Source organism: Fukomys damarensis, unplaced genomic scaffold (genome assembly GCF_012274545.1).
Source record: "Fukomys damarensis isolate Sample0158 unplaced genomic scaffold, DMR_v1.0_HiC HiC_scaffold_23, whole genome shotgun sequence".
Classification (NCBI taxonomy): domain Eukaryota; kingdom Metazoa; phylum Chordata; class Mammalia; order Rodentia; family Bathyergidae; genus Fukomys; species Fukomys damarensis.
The window spans coordinates 11,870,379-11,885,177 of record NW_022900935.1 but is presented as its reverse complement, the minus strand read 5'-3'; the positions used below and the strand labels follow the sequence as shown (position 1 = coordinate 11,885,177).

The 14,799-nt window shown below is 40.2% G+C and overlaps 1 protein-coding gene across 17 annotated transcripts in view; it reads right to left on the bottom strand.

Moving 5' to 3' along the window:
* The window catches only part of Eif4g3 (eukaryotic translation initiation factor 4 gamma 3), a 304,279-nt gene that overhangs the window by 21,878 nt on the left and 267,602 nt on the right, over window positions 1-14,799 (bottom strand). For 16 of the 17 annotated variants that reach the window (XM_033767671.1, XM_010626033.2, XM_010626034.2 and 13 more), the window contains one exon: window positions 10,495-10,667. In XM_033767671.1, coding sequence (XP_033623562.1) covers window positions 10,495-10,667 — 173 coding nt within the window. Of the gene's footprint in view, window positions 1-10,494; window positions 10,668-13,880; window positions 13,948-14,799 lie in introns of those variants that run through there. The other variant, XM_010626047.3, reaches the window with a different exon arrangement.

Here is a 14,799-nt window from a genome sequence, read left to right as displayed (position 1 = left end):
GAAATGCTCATGATTTCAGGCTTTTGTGCTATGAAGTATAAGTACTTCTTAATGTGAAGTAAAATAAATGAGTATATTATGCATTATTATGGATACAAAATACCAACAGTCTCCTTGGGACTAAAAAGTCAATTATTCATTTAGAAGTGTAAACAATTCAAGACTCTGTTACTTTTTCACATATATAGGATTATGAAAAAGTACAAAAACAGGTGAATTTAAATACCAGAGAAATACACATAATTGCAAGTCACAGGGAAAGGGAAGAATGAGCGATGGGCCAAAAGCACGCAGTGTTTATATTCAGATTCTTTCAAAGCCCTACATTCAAAAAGTGTATGCTTTTCCACCACAGTTCCACATTCTAGCCAAAATGCATCACTAAGCTGAGGCCTACATGTCATTAAGAATTTTCACTTATGGAAGAGCTCCCACTACAAGACAGTGCCTCCTTGAGCTGTCATTTTAAAATAGCCTAAACCGGGTGTGGTGGCGCATGCCTATAATCCCAGCACTCCGGGGGCGAGGCAGGAGGATTTGCTGTCAGTTCGAGACCAGCCTGGGCTACAGAGGGAGTTCCAGGTCAGTCTCAACTACACAGTGAGACCCTGTCTCAAAAAATAAAACAACAAACAAACAAACAAACAAAAAAATAAAATATCCTGTAGTTCGGGCATATCCAGCTATGGGTTCATGATTCCTTAATGTCGGGCATATCCAGCTATGGGTTCATGATTCCTTAATGTCAACTTTCTGACCTCATGCCTTGCAGTTATTTGGTATTTGTTTGCTATACAAGATATCTGACCATTCTCTCATTTTGTGCAACTGTTAATGGGCCTCTGAGGAACATAATCTGGCAGGACTCCAGGATTCTGGGCTAGTCAACTCAGTCCTGCCAATTCATGTTCTGTGGGTTATGTATACAGATTAAGTGATTTGACATGCCCAAGATACAACTATAACTCTACTGGTCTTTTAATAGCATATTTATTATTTTCATTTCATATTACAACTAAAAGATGATATTCTTGCTTGGTTTTTCTACTTTATAGACAGTTCATCATGGGACACTTTATAGAATATAATCACTGGTCAAACCCACATGGCTGATAAAAAAGCATTATTTTGAGGCTGGAGATGCATGCAGGTTAGCAGAATGCTTGCCTAGAATGTACAAGACTCTGGGTTCAACACCCAGGATCATCAAAACCCCAACAATACAAAACCAAACCCAAACAAAAAAGAACATTTTGTTTTCTGTTCTGGGACCAGGGATTGAACTCAGGACCTTGCACTTGTGAGGCAGGCGGTGGAACCCCTGAGGTAAATCCCTGGCTCAGTGGTTTTGCTGCCTGCCTCTAAAGTGCAAAGGTCTGAGATTGAACCCAGGCATGCCCCCAATATTAAAAAAAAATATCCATAGGAAATCTAAAGTCTTCTGAGTCTTCTGACTGTGAGGAAAAATTAATAAAAGAAAATAAGGGGCTGGGGATTTAATTCAGTGGTCCTGCTGCCTGCCTCAAAAGCGCAAGGTCCTGAGTTCAATCCCTGGTACCAAAAAATAAGGAGCTCAAAGATTCAAATTCCCAGCTCGAGACACATAAGAAACTTAGGTGCTTTTTTTTTTTTTTTTTCTGGAACTATGTAGCCCACGCTGATCTCGAACTCAAGGTGATCCTCCTGCCTGAGCCTCCCGAGTGCTGGGATTATAGGTTTGTGCCACCATGCCTGGCCTAGAAATTTAAAAGTTTCTAAGTGTCCTGAAAAATCTCTTTTAGCTGCAGAGCCGAGACTGCAGAAACCCAAACACAAGCCCTCATGATTCGATTGGCTGAACTACAGTTTAAGTTTAATGCTCAACCTCCAAGTGTATCTGAAACAAAGGTGAGGGCACTCACTGGAAAAGAATGGGATCCTATAAAATGGGATGGAGATGTCTGGTAGGGTCCTGACAAAACTGAGGATGTAGAGTTTCTAGATGCTAATGAGATTATTTTGCCAAATAAAGAGATTTCCTCACCTACAGTGCTATCTCCACCCCATCCACTGTGCTGTTGGCCTCTCCTAGTATATCTGAAGAAACCAATCCTGGGCTGACCAAGCATGATAATGCTGGTACTCCTCAGGACCCACACTCACCACCTACTTCTGCCTCTAGGCCTATCTATAATCAGGGTCAAATCTCAGCAGGATCCTAAGGGTGAGGTGTGTAGTGTGACCCATGAGAAGGTCTGCTATTCTCCCAAAGAACTTCTTGAGTCTTCTAACTCTTATAAGCAGAGGCCTGATAAGCAATGTGGGAATAAATTTTATGGGTGTGAAATAATGGTGGCAAAATATATATACCTGGATCAGGGCAAGTTTGTTGATATGGACCCATTAAGCAGGGATTCTGAATTTAATGTCTCTGGTTGTGGAATAAAGAAAGATGTTAGTAGTTTATCTGGCTGGCTGGCAGAAGTATGGATCAAAAAATGGCCCACTGTGAATGAGTTAGAGATGCCTAATATTCCATGATTTACTGTTGATGAGGGGATTCAGAGGCTTAGGGAAGTGAGAATGCTGGGGTGGATCTGTCATGTTAAACTTAATACTCTACACTAGGATGATTCAGAAAATGTGCCCTTCACTAACACTCTGAGACAGATTTGTGAGGGGAGCACCAGCAGCGCTGAAAAGCCCTGTCACTACTCTTTATATGCCAGACTTTACAGTGGGGACCATGGTTACTCAACTGGGGTATTTAAACGCAACAGGCTAGACTGGATCCTGGAGTGGCAGAGGTCAAGTGGCAGCACCTAATCACGAAAGGCAGGATGCATGCAGTTACAGTAACGGACAGCAGAAGCAGAACAAAGACCAGAATGGTCTGATGTGTAGACCTATGGCATTGGGAACACTGTTGCTGATCCACCAAACTGAAATAGATGGGAAGCCTACAAGATTTTTACTAGATTATATATTTGAAAAAATTTAAGGGCAAATGAACCTATTTCAAATCATGGTAATGGAATCACAGCCCCTCAACTAGTTCCTGGATTTGAGCCAGTTTATAGACCCAGGACCTCTTGAATGAAGGGGAGGCCAGGTCCCCCTTGAGGAAGGGGCTGGATGCATCAAAACTATATACAGTCAATCTTTCACTCATCCTTCTCCAGAGGGACCTAAGGTCTTTTGCCCAAGTGACAGTACTCTGACGGAAGGGAAACAATCAGGTATTTTGAGGACTACTGGACACTGGTTCTCAACTAACACTAATTCCAGCTTTCCAAAACATCACTGTGTCCCTCCAATAAGAGTGGGGGCATGTGGAGGTCAGGTGATGGAGTTTTAGCAAAAGTCTGACTCACAGAGCGCTGTAGGTCCTCGAATTCATGCTGTGGTCATTTCCCTGTTCCAGAATGTGTAATTGGGATAGATACACTTAGTACTTGGAAGAATCCTCACGTTGGTTCCCTAACCTGTAGTGTGAGGGCTGTTATGGTAGGAACTCTAAATGGAAGCTATTAGAGTTGCCTTTGTCTGATAAAATAATAAACCAAAACCAGTACTGCATTCCTGGAAGGATTGCAGAGATTAATGCCACCATCAAGGACTTGAGGGATGCAGGGGTGGCACATCTCCATTTATTCTCCTATATGGCCTGTGCAGAAGACAAATGGGTCTTGGAGAATGATGGTGGACTACTGTAAACTGAATCAAATGATGACTCTGATTGTACCTGCTGTACCAAATGTGGTACATTTGCTTGAACAGATTAATACATCTCCTGGTACATTGTATGCAGCTACTGATTTGGCAAATGCCTTCTTCTTCATACCTATCCATGAAGAAAATCAGAAACAATGTGCTTTCAGCTAGCAAGGCCAGCATTAGCCCTTCACAGTCCTTAGGGTTATATTTATTCTCCAGCCCGTGCCACGACTTAGTTTGTAGGGATCTTGATTGTCTTTCTCCCCTATAAGGTATCACACTGGTCTGTTACATTGATGTTATGCTGACTGGGCCAAGAGAGCAGGAGGCAGCAGCCACTCCAGATTTGTCAAAGCATTTGAGAGCAAGAGGATGGGAAATAACTGCAACAGAAATACAAGGTCCTTCTACTTCAGTGAAATTTCTGATTTCAGTGCTGTGGAGCATGTAGACATATCCCTTCTAAGGTAAAAGATAAGTTGTTGCATCTGGCTCCCCCTACGACCAAAAGAGGCATAATACCCAGTGAGCCTATTTGAATTTTGGAGGCAACACATTCCTCATTTAGGTGGTCTTACTTTGGCCTACTTAGGAAGTGACTCACTAAGCTGCTAGTTTTGAGTGGGGCCCAGAGCAACTGGGACCATATGATCCAATGGTACTTGAAGTGTCCATGGTAGACGGAGATGCTGTCTGGAGTCTGGCAGGCCCCCGTGGGTGAACTGCAGCAGTGGCCTTCAGGAGCAAGGTTCTGCCATCATCTGTAGACAACTACTTTCCCTTTGAAAAGCAGCTCCTGGCCTGATAGTGGGTCTTAGTGGAAACTGAATGCTTGACCATGGGACAACAGGTCACCATGTGACCAGAGTTGCCTATTATGACATGGTATCATATGACCCACTGAGTCAGATGGATATGAACAGCAACAGTCTATCATTAAATAGAAACAGTATATACATGATCAAGCCTGCATAGTCCAAAGGGTACAAGTAAATTATATGAAGTTGCCCAGATGCCCATGGCTCCTACTCCTGCCATGTTGCCTTCTCTTTTTCCTAGCATGCATCCATGCCCTGATGAGGTGTACCAAATGATCAACTGTCAGAGAAAAAGAAGACCAGGGGCTCGTTCATGGATGGTACTACACATTATGCAGCCACCACCCACAAGTAGACAGCTGCAGTATTACAGCCCCTCTCCAGGACATCCATGAAGGACAGCAGTGAAGGGAAATTTTCACAGTGGACAGAACTTCAGGAAGTGTACATCACAGTACATTTTGCCTGGAAGGAGAAATGCCAGATGTGTGACTGTATACTGATTCATGGGCTGCAATCAATGGTCTGGTCAGGTGTTCAGGAACTTGGAAGGAATGTAACCGGAAAATTGGTCACAAAGATATTTGAGGAAGAGGTAGGTATTTAGATAGACCTCTCCATATGGGCTAAGGTTGTAAAAATGTTTATATCCCATGTAAATGCTCACCAAAAGGCGGTCTCAGCAGAAGAGGACTTTAATAATGAAGTGGTTAAAATGACCCATTCTGTAGATGGTGTTCTATCTCCTCAGCCACTTGTCATTGCCCAATGAGCTCATGAACAGAGTGGCCCACGGTGGCAGGAATAGAGGTTATGCCTGGGCTCAGTTAACATGGATTCCCACTCATGAAGGCTGATCTGGTTACAGGTGCTGCAGAATGCCCAATATGCCAGCAGCAGAGGGTCCAATATGGCACCATTTCCCAGCATGATCAACTTGTAACTTGGTGGCAGATTGATTATACTGGACCACTCCAATCATGGAAGGGACTGCATTTTGTCCTTACTGTCTTAAGATACTTATTCTGGAATAGATTTACCTTCCCTGCATATAATACTTCTGCCAAAACTAACATCCATGGACTCATAGAATGCCTTATCCACCGTTATGGAATTCCACATAGCTTTGCCTCTGACCAAGGAACACATTTTATGTCAAAAGAAGTGAGGCAGTGGGCTCATGCTCATGGAATTCACTGGTCTCACCATATTCCTCACTGTTTAGAAGGTAATAGATTGACAAAAAGATGGAATGGTCTTTGAAGACACAGTTACAATGCCAGCTAGGTAGCAACAGCTTACAGGGCAGGGGCAAAGTTCTTCAGAAGGCTGTATATGCTCTGAATCAGCATTCACTACAGTACAGTGTTTCCCATAGTCAGGATTCATGGGTCCAGGAATTCAGGGGTAGAAGTAGAAATGGTACCACTCACCATTACCCCTAGTGATCCACTAGAAAAATTTCTGCTTCCTGTTCTGGCAACCTTATGTTCTGCTTGCTTAGAAGTCTAAGTTTCCAGAGGGGCAAAGACTTGTACCAGGAAGCACAACAATGATACCAATGAACTGAAAGCTAAGACTTCCACTTGGTCATTTTGGTTTCCTCATGCCTCTGAGGAAACAAGCTAAAAAGGAAGTTATAGTGTTGGCAGGGGGGACTGACCCAGACTATTAAGGGGAAACTGAACTGTTACTCCACAATGAAGGAAAGGAAGAATATACTCGGACTGCAGCAGATTCCTTACGGTACCTCCTAATATTACCATGCCCTGTTATTAAAGTCAATGAGAAACTATAACAACCTAATCCAGGTAGAATGACAAATGGCCCAGGACCTTCATGAATGAAGGTATGGGTCACTCCACCAGGGAAAGAACAGACTCACTGAGGCTCTTGCTAAAGGCCAAGGGAATACAGAATGGGTAGTAAAAGAAGGTAGTTGGTAGTCGTAAATACTAGCTATGACCTCGTTTGTGATAAGCTACAAAAACAAGGACTGTAATTGTACTAGTTCTCCTGATTGCAATGTAATATGATGTTGATAGATTTAATATTGGTTAAAGACTGTTAAACCTATGTTATAACGTTCAAGTTATGAAATATTTAGGAGTAAGCATTACCCAAAGAAAACTTACCTTCTATTCTGGAGAGGAAATTAGTGCATTTCCATTTGTACACAGGATAGTTATAATACAATAGGTGTAATTATGAGCTTGTCTCTATCTGGAGTCTGGTTTAAAGAAATGTGTCTAGTTGTCAAGGGGTAGATTGTGATGGGTGATTTACTGTGTTAACTTGAATAAGAGAAGCTCGACTAAATTGGCTCAGCAATTCCACATCCTAGGGAGTCCAAGACCGACCCTAGGACGGCTTGTTGCTTGGATTGTATAAAGGGGAAATGAAGGATGGATCCACTTCTGTTTCTTCAGAGGAGCTCCAGTCTTTGCCTTCACCTTGGTCATTATCTCCTGGCTTCTGGCGTGGACTCTTCAGCTTTTGGTGCAGATCCTTCAGCCTTCCGGTGTAGACTCTTCAGCTTTACATGTGGACCCATCGGCCTCTTGATATTGACTCACACAGGACAATGCAGTGAGCTCCAGATCTCTGGCTGGATCCTTTGGTCTCCAGTGTGCAGACAGACCCTCTACACTCTTCTACAGCCAGCTCTGTGAGTGGCCACTGTAAGCCAATCTTGTAAATTCTTACATATCTGTACACCTTTCATTATACCGGTTTCTGTAGTAAACACTAACTGATACAGTACTCTTTGTAAAAGTAATAAACACTAATTATTTATATTTAAAAGATGAGCAATAAGTGCCGGTGAGGCTGCAAAGAAAAGGGAACTCTTAAATAATTGTTGGTGGGAATGTAAATTACTACAGCCACTATGGAAAATGTTATGGAGATTCATCAACAACTAAAAATACAGTATAATTTAGCAATCTCAATTCTGAGTATATATCCAAAAGAAATGAAATCAATGTCAAAAGAATTATCTTGTTTATTACAGCATGATTCCCAATACTCAAGACACAGAATCATTCTAAATGTAGATCAACAGATGCATGGATAACATGTGTATACATACATATACTGGAATACCATTCAGCCATAAAAGCACTTAATTTTTGTCATAAAATATCTAGAGTCAAGTCCAGATGTATTTGTGGAGGCTTAACACACAGCAACTATTCTGCTCACAGTTGATAGCACCTTGGAGGAAAATTTCAAAAGACCTAAACTTTATTTATAAAGGCTATTTTAAACTTCTGCTTACTTTACTGCATTGTAGCATATATGCTCTGAAGAGAGAGATATATTCACAGAAGAGAGAGATAGTAGATTGCCAGCTGGGTTACCAGGGATCACACACCTGGAGGCCACTGCTTTCTATATTTTTCAGAGTCATTGCTAGCACAGGGAGCTAGGTATAAACTGCTTTCCCAACTGTTCACAAGTTGGCATCTCAGCAATAGCAGCATCCAGGAAAGCTGATTTCTGATGATCTTCTTTTATATTATGGAAAGAGAGAAATCTTTGGGTGCTGAGAGAGTTGGAGTTCCAATGAAATACCTTCTCTGGACAGTAGAATGTTTATAAAATAAACTGGGGCTTTTGAAGGGGTTGGGAGTCAGGAAAGTAACTCTGGCATAGCATCGGCCTGGCAAGCACAAGGCCCTGATTTGATTCCCAGTACCACAACAAAACAAAACAAACAATAATGGAAGGGTTTGGGAAATTCTGATCTACTTGTGAGAAGGTTCTTGGTGGATAATGACATGGGGCTACCCCTTTGCTTCCATCTTACAAAAAGGTGAGCATGACATTGTCAGGTCTCTCCAGTTAGGGAGAAATAGTACACATTTTACAAGTCTTGGTTAGGGGTAACTAATTATCAAAAGATAGACTTGGAACCACAGCTTTATAGGAGAAAGCCGGGATAGAAAGTGATGAAGTAACTGCTGAGATACAGAAGTGTTAATCTCATTTACTGTTTAATAAAAGGTAGCTGTGCTAGTTTTGCAAGCAGCAGCAACAGCACCATCACGAGGAGACTACAGTCATTATATCTGGACATGACAGTTTTTCTTTAGGAAACTGCACACAGGAAAATGCAACTGTCTTAGAAGTCCTACAAACTAAGCTAGTATCTTGTCAGTTCAATTACAGCCAGTGGAAATAGATTATATCTCCAGGAGTCTTTGTGGATATGAATGAACTTCTGAGAATTATCAGAGACAGAATATAAGAAAGCCATCTAGTCTCATTTCCAGAATATTTTGGGGTAATACACCATAATATCTGGGTAAGAGTGAAATCATTTACTCTTACTATTTATATTGGTTACTGTAGTGAATGCAGATTTCTATTATAAAACTAGGAAGTCATCCTGGTTGTAAAAGTCAATAATAACAGCAATTTTGGGCAATTTTTAAAATGAATTTAACTGGCTTAAGTGGCCTTAATCTAGGCACACACACTTAATTCAAAGAAACCTACCTTCTTCCTGAGAGATGATTTTTTTTGTGTGTGTTGGGGATCAAACACAGGACCTTGTCCTTGAGAGGTGGGCGGTGGAACCACTGAGCTAAATCCCCAGTTCATAAGAGATGACTTCTTAATGACTCCAGGAACAAGTATAAATTTTCCAGTACCACGAGGACACCACTATCATTCTTTACAAAATCAAACGAGTTCTTAATAACTAACTAGGCAGAATTCTTACTGCCATCAACCCAATATACACATGCCCAAGTGAGTATGAGACAGTAGTTTCAAGTTTGATTTCCTGATCTCAGAAACTTTCAGCTTTGGTTCCTTTACAAAGTCATTATCTGTCAGCGAGAGATGTGGTTTTATGTTTTTATCTAATAGAAAATCTGGTAAACGGAAATCAAAAGAAAGTTTTTTTTTAAACCATATGCAACTCTCACTTAAAGACTGATTTTAAAGCTTGGCCGGGTAAGAGTTGGTGGGTGAAGCACCAACACCTGTGGTGAAAGTGCATCATTGTCCCAGGCCAGCCATAGTGGTGCATGCCTATAATCTCAGCACTCTGGGAGAGTGAGGCAGGAGGATCAAAAGTTCAGGCCCACAACTTAAGACTCTGACTCAAAAACAAACAAAAAATAAATAAAAAAGGCTGATGTAGTTCAGAGCAAAGAGTTCCATCCCCCATGCTGCAAAAATAAACGAATCAGTAATTAAACAAAGCAATCAGCTTGGGCATGGTGATACATGCCTGTATTCTCAGTACTCTGCGAGGCCAAGGCAGAGATCTCAAGTTTTGAGCCCAGACTGGAAAACTTAGCGAGACCCTGCCTCAGTTCTAAAAATAAAAAATGGGCTGGGGATGTAGCTCAGTGTGAAGGCCCTGGATTCCTCCTCTGTTTTTAAAACAAACAGTTAAAAATAGAAAAACCAGAACCTGGTTAAATGGTGATACAACTCCATTGAGCTAAACCTCACAAACCAGCTGCTGACAAAAACTGTACTGAAACCAACCTGGAATAGACCAAATCATTAAAGAAATGAAGTTATAATCCTGTTAGCTTAGAATAAGTAGACAGACAAGCAATTCCTGACCAAAATAACCATGGCTAATTGAAAGATTAAGGCTTTAAATCAATTTTACAGAATGTTTCTCACAAAGAAAGGCTTTTATCCTTAATGAACACAAGCTGGGCATGGTGGTCCATGCCTATAATCCCAGCAATGAGGGAGACTGAGGAAGGAGGATGGAGAGTTTGAAACTTACTTGGGCAACTAAGTGAAACCATCTCAAAAAAAAAAAAAAAAAAAAAAAAAAAAAAGACATGCAGGTTTATGTAAAAGAAGATCTCAGAAATTCCTATCAAATAACACAGTATCAATATATTACATCATGCCAACATGTTAGAGAACTCATTTTCATCTTTGCAAAAAGTATTACTCAAAGAGCCTGGTAATCAATGCCACCTTTGAGGAAGATACTCACCCTTTGAAAAAGTCCTGTTTGCTGAGTTTTTCTGACTGCACCAGCTGATACAGTAACTGACCCATGTGATCCCTGGTGATCTGGCTCCTCTCTAGGGTAGACTCCACTCCCACTCTCACGAACACATGTAGCAGGCCCTGGGCATTCAGCTCTTCTACACATTGCATGGCTTCCTGTTAAAATTGCAGATAAAAGCTTGTTCCAAAATCCAGTGTTTAAGGCAGCTTTAAGCCAGGTGTAGTAGCATATTCTTAGAATCCCAAAACTCTAGAGGCTGAGTTTGAGCACTCAGGATCACAAGTTTGAGATTAGCCTGTACTATACAGTGAGAGTCAGTCAGCACAAACACCCACAAACAAAATAAAACAAAATGGCTAGGATGTTAGTGCACACCAATAATCCTAGCACTCCTGCATTCTGTGAGGTAGAGGCACGTGTACCGTAATTTTGAGATACTCAACTTAGCAACACACTTTCTCAAGATAAAAAATAAAAAGGATGGGGATGTAGCTCAGTGAAAAGGCCCCAAATTCAAGTCCTAGTACCACCCACACTACAACAAAAGATAATTTTAAAACCTTTTATTCTTAATAAAAAAGTCACCAGAAAGATCTAAGACCAAGATAGTTTTCTACTTTAAGATTTTGTTTTTTCTTTTTGTGGTGTGGAGATTGAACCCCCTTTTTTATTTTTTGTTTTGAGATGGGGTCTCATTAAGTTGCCATGGATGGGGTTGAATCTGAGATCTTTCTGTCTCAGCCTCACAGAATGCTGAGATTATAGCATTTGCCATCACAATCAACTTTGGGTTTTGCTTTTTAAATACAGTAATGCTCAGCAAAATGTAGGCTGATATAAGCAATATTAGTCACATTACAAAAACAAAAATGACAACAAACAAACAAATGACCCCAGAGTGTAGAGTTGTGTGACTGCAGACTCATCCGCTTGGAAGCTGGAGGAGGATCACTCAAGCTAAAGAGTTTAGGGTTAGCTTGGGCAATGCAGTGAGACATACATATACTGCTTTTGGGGGATGGTTTACTCACCCTAGGGGCTTTGAACTAAGCTACTGTATATACCAATTCCTCAAAAATTTTTAATTTTAATTTTTAGTATATGTTGGTGATACATAATGAATACACTCCCACCTTGGGGAGAAGCTACATGCACTTGGCACATCTTAACCTTTTTTTACTTCCCCTCCTCACCCTTCCTTAATTTCTAATCCCTTTTGCGTTTGCAAAAAAATCTATCTCCCTGTTTCCTTTTATCCACCTTTTATTTTGCTCTTTGAATTATTATACTTTGGGTTTCTCCTAAGAAATTCTGTTTTTTATTTTGAGACAGGGTCTTGCTAAGTCACTAGGTTGCTCAGGCTGGGCTGGAACCTGTAAATCTTCCTGCCTTAGCAGCCTGCAGTGATGAGATTATATGCCAGTCTTCTGTTTCTCAAAGAAAGGAAGGAAGAAAAAGAGAGAAGGAAAGAAAGGAAGACAGAGGGAGAGGAGAGGGAGAGAGAATGGTATATCTTTATAAGGCTAACACTTTTATGAAAAATTACTCAAATGGCCAGAGTCAAAATGTTTTTCAAGACCATGTATACCTATTTAATGATCATTTAAAAAACAAAAAATGATATAAAAATAGATATCGTGTCATGATCCAAAGACTGAGGTTATTCTGTCTGGCAATGTTGATATTTATATATTTCTTAAAGTAACTAAGTGTATGACTAGAAGTTAAAGCTAAGAGATTATTATACTCCAAAATCACATAGTATTAAGAGGCAGAGTCAGGATTCAAACCCTCATGTGTCTGAATACACCATTTTAGCTTCTTTGCTGTATATCTATTGAGTATGTAAAATTTGCCAGACCTCTTTTCAGGGCCACAATCTGGATATATTATGGTGTATATATAATGAACAACATACTCAGCTTTAATGGTGCACACATTCTAGCGGTGCGAACAGATCCTAAAGATAGGTAGTAAATAAATGAGCCACAGCTACAAAAAGAAAAATAATGTTCCAGTGAAGAGAAGGAAAACTAGGTGTCAGGGTACTCAGAGAAGACTACAGGAAATGTCACTTCAAATAAGACCTCAAACCATGAGAAAATCAGGTAGCAGGCAAGGTACTGTTGGGATATAGGCAATTGATCCTTTATGGAGACACGAATTAATTCCTGCTAGGAGACACTTAATCTGGTTATGTATTAAAGACTGAACACTTGCATTCATTTTTAGCTAGGCACAAAATAAGGGTTCAATAAATATTATTTCTATCACTATTAATAATAACAGAAGCAAGAAGATGTTAGGAAAAAAACCCTTCCTTAGGATGAACTCTCTCAAGTCTTTAGTTCAACACACTAAGTAACTGTACATACTAAAAGAAATGAAATAAAGCATGGTTTATGCTCTGAAGCTAAAAGCCTAGTTCACAATCCTGAACCTACCACTTATTAACAGTATGATCTTGAGCAAGTTACTTTACATCTTTGCATCTCAGTTTTCTTATCTGTAAAAACAGATGCTATAATAACAACTTTAGGAGGGGTCTTATGAAGATTACATGAACTAATACATATAAAGTACATAGACCGACACATAGAATAGAGTAAATTTCCCCAAATATCTAACATTATCCCCTGGCGATTACAGCTGTTCTGCAGGTGCAGGTGCCTTTAATACTGCAGGCCTCCCCTAGGGCTCACGATTCTCCACCAGGACTTCCTGCGGTTGCACTTCAGTTAATAAGGTACCTTCTCCGTATACCTTAAGTACAACACAGTTTTCCTTGGTGATTTTTGTATATCCTTCAAACAATGTCAGAAGCTAACCTCAACTGCTTTGTTCCTTATTCTCTGTGCTTCTCATCTTCTACAGCTCTTCAATCTTCTCGTCTTTTCATATTTCCCTAACTCCGTACAAGAAAGAAAAGGTAGGCTGGCAGTTTATAAAAACATTTTTTATTTTCTAGGAAGCCTGCCAGTGATGTATATCAAGTATATTCTCTGGCTCTCTCCAGTTGGTGTTCATTTATTTGCTGTGTTTCCAAGGGTTTCTGCAAAGCATTCCTCTCTATCTTACCTGGCATCAGAAACTTTTTCCTACTTCTGGATTTTAGAAAATTTTAGAGAGATAATCAAGGTAGTTTTTGTGAATAGTGAGCAGAAAATGACTAAGTTGTGAATTCTATAAGTAATTTTGGAAGAATTTTAAACAACATAACACCAAAGCAAAAGTAGTTCATATATCTGACAACTATTTTAAGAGCTAGGTTTAACAGATAAGCCATTCCAGACCTCATTCACTAAACTAGATTCCAACATATGATCTCTCCTAAGACCTTACAATTGAAGTAACTGTGAAGTTACCTGTTTCTGGTTTGTCTCTGCCACGAGACTGCAGGGCTCATGGTTTCAGGTGGCATGCCTATCTTACCATCTTAAAATGAAGATCAAGGAGAAGGTAAGAGTTAAAGGAGGGCAAATTCAAAGCCACGTCTTGACATTTCTCACTTAGGCTGTCTGACCCTGGAACATTGGGCTGTTTGTACTTCAATTTTCTATTTATGAAATAAGGTGAAAGAAATGCCAGCCATACTTTGAAATTAACATGAGAATGATGATACAGTGACTATAAGGACCATGACAGGCATCGCTATACCAGGAACACCTGATAGTAATAAAGGGCTGGGCCAGGTGTAGTGGTACAGGCCTGTACACCCAGCACTCTGGGAGGCTGTGCCAGGAAGTCTGAGCTCAGCCTGGGCTACTCAATGACTTAGGGAGACACTATTTCAAAAATAATAATACAGAAAAGAGCTGTGGATGTAGTTTACCGTGAAGGCCTTGGGTTCAATCCCCAGTACTACACAGAAAAAAAAAAAAAAAGATAATGTGTTGCTTTTGCTTACTATTATCAGTCACTGGTTTTTCTTAGACTGACATATCCATTCCTTTCCACCACTTCATCTTGTGAACCACAGTACTAATTTAGACAAGCAGACCTGGTAGAAATGCATCAGTCAGGCAAACTGAGCCCTACGAGTCTTGGATTACTCAAACCACGTCTTATCTAACTATAATGCTGCTTGATTATATCAGAACCAAGTCACTGTCACAAGCCTCTGTGTATATGAGATGTGATAGAAAAATATGCCAAAATATTTTATATAATAAATAGAAAGTAGTACTGTAAAAGACATATTGCCATTAATCCTCCACAAAACACTTCCCTCTGCTTCAAACACATTATCAATTCCTGTCACTCACTTTCTTTTTTTTTTTTTTTTTT